Source organism: Dufourea novaeangliae, unplaced genomic scaffold (genome assembly GCF_001272555.1).
Source record: "Dufourea novaeangliae isolate 0120121106 unplaced genomic scaffold, ASM127255v1 scaffold1, whole genome shotgun sequence".
NCBI classification, from domain to species: Eukaryota; Metazoa; Arthropoda; class Insecta; order Hymenoptera; family Halictidae; genus Dufourea; species Dufourea novaeangliae.
Genome location: NW_015373885.1, coordinates 713166 through 719798, shown reverse-complemented (window position 1 = coordinate 719798; position 6633 = coordinate 713166). Strand labels below are relative to the sequence as shown.

Here is a 6633-nt window from a genome sequence, read left to right as displayed (position 1 = left end):
GTGAAATATTAACTAGCAGATACAACGAAAGTGACAATTATTGATATACCCTATTCAACACTGTGCCAATTGTCTCAAAGAACTGAAATAAAATTTCTTTCTGCCATTGCTACAAGCCTGGTGCAACGAGAGTAATGCAGGTATGAATATACCTTTGTTATATTTTATTTGAATCTGAATTTAATAACTTAAATTACCCAAAAATTGAAAACTAAAAAAAGACTACAAATATGTAAATATATAGCCCTTGTGTACCGTTTCAGTACTTCTTTCACGGAAATTACAGAATATATTATTTTATATCTAGATAGTATTATGCATAAATTATGCGTGTAGAATTTACTTACACAATTTTTAGTGCAAAAAAATTATTGAAAATCAATTATTCGTTTTGGGTTATATTGACTCTGAATAAGTGCACAAGGGGGGGGGGGTAGGCATGCAATGAGAACAGTATAAAATGTATTTCGTGAGTTTAAACAGGAAACAAGAATACGCTCCGACTATACATCGATCAATTTACAAACGAATACAAAATAAGTCTATGCTCTCCCCGTATTGCGTGTCCATACACAAACTGGCGAAATATATTCGTTCCCACAACAATTATTTCTACAAAATCGATACAAGATAGATTGAGACAACCCTTTTCGTTCACCCGCGACATCTACAACGATTAGGAGCGCTAACTTAATTTAGTGACTAGAATAATAATTAATATAACAACGACTATGATTGCAAGTAACAACAGGATATAAACTTTTCGCCGATATTTACTTTGGTAATTACTTCCCTTGATTAACTCTTGTGCACCCATCTCAACGTTTGCGTGTACATTTTCTATGTTGTTGTCTATCGTGTCTATAACACAAAAGTATCATGAAATTCTATAATGGGCTTTAAATTACTGGATGAACTTAAATATCTTATCAATTCTGAGTAACAGAACGTAGCAACTACTTTCGATACGTTTATTCATTATCGATATAATTTTCGTAGTTAATCAATATTTTTCTGTACATCAGTACCGAGTACTTACTGATTGTGTCCGCTTGTTGGTGTACCAATGCTGCAAGTTCACGCATAATTTGATTCACATCCAAAATTTCCCCTTCAGTCCGTTTTATCCTATCTTCCCTCTCCAACAGTAATCCTTGTTGAAATTCAAGACTCCTAGGCATTGCATGGAAAACAATGATTTGTGGACTATTTCGTAATAACCAGCAAATTATTATTTTTGCGTTTCCATCAATATACAAAGAAGCAGACTTACCATACACTCAAGTGCATTTTACAAGTTCTCTATATTAATAATACATGTGGCATTTATTTAATCATTTCAATGAAATTTTAAGTTTAAATTAGGATACCTATACTATAAAATCCACGAACTACTTGTTTGTCTTAGAAAAATCATTAGGGAAGAAACCCTATTGAATTTTAATTTCTTAACGAGATTAATTACATCAGCCATCTCTGAACCCATCACTCGCGCGCAAACTGTGAGAATTAGTTGAATTTTCTTCACTACTCTCGAATGGGTAAATACATTTACAATAGTCGGAAAAATTAATGGAAATTGTATTTTCGAACCTTTGTATCGCTCCGTGTTCATCTTGAGTTTGTAGCAGATGTTGTTGTTCCTCCTCATCCGCATCCATTGGACTTTCTATACTAAGCGTAGGCAAAATACGTCTCTTCATTTTTTCAGCAATTGACTGAAAGAGTTTGTTTTTATGAAATGTTATACCATAATACATCTTTTAGTAATACTTTATGTAACTCTGAACAAATTTTACTAATCATAATAGATTAAATCAATTAGTGCTTCATAGGTAATGAAAAACATATTACAACAGAAGAAAAAAACTAGTGACCTATACTGATAATTTTCATATATAAAAACATAGTACGATAAAGTATGCAACAACCCAATGGCAATTGCAATGGGATATTATATACCTTCTGCATCTCAGAATATCTTTCCACAGCATCTTTAAAGTCAGTGGTCAGTTTTTCAATTTGCAATTTCTGTTGCTTATCCCCTCTCCTCATTAGCACTGTCAGTCTTGCGATATCTTTACTGGTTTGAGCTACTACTTGATTTGTGCTTAACTGTGTTACATTCCTAAACGGATACAAAAATAGATACAAGTACTATAAGTGTCTTTCGAAAAGTACTATACACTGTGTAAAATATATATAAGTACTTACACCTTATCCCTTAGACCCTCATTATCTTTATTGGTTCCAATATTTTTATATGCATGTTCGAGTGTCCTCCAACTTGTGTTAATTGTATATATGTTAGTAGTAATATTCTCGCTGAGACTATAAAGTTCAGTAGGGCTAAATCCCACATCAGGTACATCTGTCCTTTGATCCGTGGACCCGTATGTTTGAGAACTATGAGCCATTCTACAAATAAAGGAAATTATTCTAAAAATTGTTTGTAAAGTATGAAAAATATATGAAAACATAAAAAACACAAATGAGTATATGAGTCCTCAAATATTACAAAAAGTATATCTATAACATTAATACAATGATTCTTTTACATACAAAATGCAAATTCTGTCATAGATACATAATGAAATCATAAAATGTTAACAATATGTAACAGTGTGTTAAATATATTGATAGGGTAAAAAAAATAGAGTAGTAAAAAGCACATCGCTTAAAAATTCATTAAAATTCAATAAGTTTAATTTTAACATAAACTAAAAACTTAAAAGATTATCTGAGAAAAATGAATACTTGCAAATAGTTTTTATAGTCACTGCGTATATAACATATGTAAAAATTACAGGTGCTTAAAATTATAATGAAGTCAGTATGCAAATGAAATATTTCTATACTGCATATCTGATCTTTTTTTTGTCATATATTACTGTACTTTGAGATATATCTCATAGTATGAAAAATAAAATGAGCCCAAATTGTAATTGTTCTATTAAGGGTTTTATCAGATTGCACGTGAAATGTTAAATGGCTACAAAGGTTCTAGCACACATTAAAAACACATTAGATACAAATTTAGTTTCACGAGAAGAAAAGTATGAGTTCAGAATTACATTGTCTCTTTGTCTGTTGGTCTTTATGCTTTATACACTGTGTTTGTAATGACACTTTCTCAGGATGATTCAGAGTGATTCATGTCTTTTTATCTAAGGGAAAATTAACAGAACTTATATAGCAGCCTAGTAAGAACCTTATTAAACATAACTGAACATCTTTCTATGCTAAAATTTAGATAATCATACATGCTATAAGTGCATGCAATCCGCAGTCTAGTCATCGACTACGTTAACGCTTTTATATCTAGTGCCAATAATTATATTGTTAATGAACTGAATCTTTCGTAAATTTGGGAAAACGATGTGTAAATATCGCATACATGTTTCCGTGATTGTCATACAAAGAACACTCGTACAAAGACAACTATCGCATTGTCATTTGACAAGGCATGCAATAATTGTAATTTCTCAAGTTCCTTAAAACGATTCTATGATTATAAGCAGCTCGGCGAGTATTTGGATCTAATGGTGTACAACGAATACAATATACTCAGAACGTTAAAGCTAATGAAGATGTGAGACGTTGTCGATCGTGCAACAAACCTGATTTGTTTTATCACAAATGTTCTTAATATCTAAATAAAAATTGCTTTATTGATTCACATTTAAAAACCAAAGAAACTATTTTTGTGTGTCGAATCTCACAAACTGACAGTTGCCTAAACGATCTAATCCACCGCCCATGTGACAATAGTCTCTTTGTATTCTCGACTGAGGATGTTAACAAATTCCTGTATTACCGACCTACAACATTTTTTAAGCTTCAATTTAACAACTAATACAATTACACATTTCCATTTACGTGAAATGAACGTATAGATACCTTAATGTAATAAATGTTTGATATCTTAGCATATATGTATTTCGAGTATTTCAAATCAAATTGAATTACGAGACGATTTTATATATAGTACGATGTGTCTACTGCAACGTCGATACTACGTGATTCAGACTAACACCTGAATCTCTTTGTTACGCTTTATTGAAACACAATTGTATTAAAAGTAGTTCAACGAAAAGGTTTAATATTTTTTCCACAAAATTTCATAAAATTCTGAATTCTCAAAAGGCACGACAGTCTAGTAAGGAATGAATTTTTGTAAACTCATGTAAATCTGTCTGAAACACCGTCTAATATGTTCCTACCGCTAGACTCAAAAATAAACTTAACGATAAATTCATTTCAATAAAGTTTCATGCGTCTATATCATTAAAACCACGAAAAAATAATAAGAAAATTTTTTCATTCGACAAGTTACATCGTCTAGGAGCCAGCTTCTACTATAACCAGAGGTTAGTCGCATGGCGGACGCTGGCTTGACAACACGTACCGCACGGAAGTTCCCGAGTACGACCGATATATTGCGAAAGCCTTCAGAAACAACAACCGTCGGCCGTAAGTAAACGCTATTGTGATTTCTCATCGTTTTACTTGTTAAAATAATCGTTTTCCCGTCGCATAATCGTCGCCATCGGGAAATCTGACGTTCGATTACCACGTAACGCTAATTATTTTCAGCGAGAACCTACTCAAAAACCCATAAAAATCTGATAGAATTTTCTCGAGGGTTGCTTCAAAGCAGTCAATGCTGCACGTACATAGGTCGTGCGTCATGTCGGCTTCGAACGCATCTTCCGTTGCTCGGTTATCTGTCCGCATTCCGTCAACCTATCTCCAATCTAACCACAATCGTTTCTCCTACTAAAGTAACTCTCGTTCCTCGATATTACAAGAAAAAAAAGAAGCATACGATATATACGCGAGAATGGTAATCGAGCGTTGTTTGCGGGCACCTACGCAACACCTACTTTTGACATTTTAATCGGTGTGACTTTTGAAGTAGGTTGATCCTCTATGGCTTCTTGCACGCTTTTTACTCGCTTCGAATAATCATACATCCACGCAAAACGCGTTGTGCCTATAGTACCTAACGAAAGCATAAGCTCGTCGTCGTTTACGGTAATCCTCGTGACGGCGTTGTATAAAGAGGCTTCCTTTTTTCTAAGAATTCGGAAATCGGTACATTCTCTTTTCAACTTCGTTTGCTGCTTGGACGTACAGCTTAGTTTGGTTCTAAATAAACAATAATCGTGTCAAATAGTTCGTCGTTGTTTCAATAGAACAGTTACTGCTATATTGTCTACTTTCGAATTTCGAATATTTTTTCATCTTTATCCTTCCTATAGAAATTAGTAGAATACATTCCCTTATTTTCTGTTTTCGATTTCGACTGTTTGTTGGACACAGAGCTTGTTCGGTTCTGGACGTCGCTCGCGTCAAACAGCTCTTGAAGCAGCCCTTGTTTTCTGGAAGTCGGTATTTAGGTTCCATTTTTGACTTTGATTGTTTCTTCGACGCGGAGCTAGTTCAGTTCTAGATGTCGCTCACGCCAAACCGTTCTTCTTCGTCATTTCCGTAGGACAGCCCCCCATACTGTTCCGTCCATTTTTGAATTTTGAACATTTTTCTTCCATTTCTCTCTTCTTATTCGCTTATACTTAAATCGTTCCAAGTTTAATTTCAACGTTCCACGGCATTCATTTTGCTACGGATGTTCGACAGACTCCGTCTCGTAAACATGCGTGTGCAAACGGTGCATATACGTGTGCGTCTCCTCTTCTCTCGATCGATGTGCACGCACGCACACGCACATAGCCGTGCAACGAAACCCAGCCACCAGCCGCGTACTGTCATGTTTCTGACATTTCCACAGAATTTCTTGGTCGAAAGGCGATTATCGTGAATCGATTTTAAATTCGAGGTACCTAGTGACACACTAAACGTTTAACTTTTAAAGCAACTGCATTCCGTACTCTTTTTTTTTTTATAATGCATATTCATTTTTACAGCGAAATTGACGGTAAAAATATTTTCTGTATTATACTATTCAACGATGTAGAAATATTTAATGATCAAACAAGCTTGAAATTTTTGCTTGACTCAGAAAAACGTAACACTTGCATGGACATACATGTGCAACCCGTCTTTTTTATTTTATTCTTAAATTATGTATTTATTTTTCTTTTAATGTAAAACGATATTTCTTTCTCATTTAGAATATAGAAACAGTTTCATGCTGAAAGGAATTTATAATTTCAAAACGAGTTCAGTTCATTTCAGAACGTTCGAGCAATTGTGATTTTTCTCAAGGCGTGTACGCAAACAAAGCGTGGTGTATTGTCCGAGTTAACGAGTTTAATTTCGTCTGTACACACAATTCAAAGGAAGGAAAAAAAAGTTTTCGTCGGTCTAGTTTCTGTGCCGGTATATCAACGGTCCGTGCGTGTTCTAACGATTACAGCCTCGAAACGTTTAATGCTTGGGTTTCCACACGCGCAGGCGGTCGTCGGTGAACGCATTCGCTTGGTGCGCCTTTAAATGCTCGCCCATATGACTGTTCCTACATCGAAAGTGTGACAGCCGTATGCGGCCTCTTTGTTACAGGGGCAGACTTGAACGCTTATCGAGCTATGAATAGACGTACTGATTTCCTTTCAGCTGTCCACTTTGTTGGGGTCTGGTTTGCACCTTGCCACGTAACTGTGACATATTAAA

At 34.7% G+C, this 6633-nt stretch overlaps 1 protein-coding gene across 1 annotated transcript; it reads right to left on the bottom strand.

Annotated features, from left to right (window-relative positions):
* Nucleotides 1–401: 401 nt before the first annotated feature.
* Nucleotides 402–3711, bottom strand: LOC107193684 (syntaxin-12). The gene is made up of 6 exons (XM_015583178.1): nucleotides 3621–3711; nucleotides 2215–2418; nucleotides 1963–2128; nucleotides 1594–1718; nucleotides 1040–1173; nucleotides 402–861 (listed from the first exon to the last, which is right to left on the bottom strand). The coding sequence occupies exons 2-6, from the start codon at nucleotides 2415–2417 to the stop codon at nucleotides 686–688; spliced, it is 804 nt and encodes a 267-aa protein (XP_015438664.1). The 5' UTR covers nucleotide 2418; nucleotides 3621–3711; the 3' UTR covers nucleotides 402–685.
* Between the last annotated feature and the right edge of the window lie 2922 nt (nucleotides 3712–6633).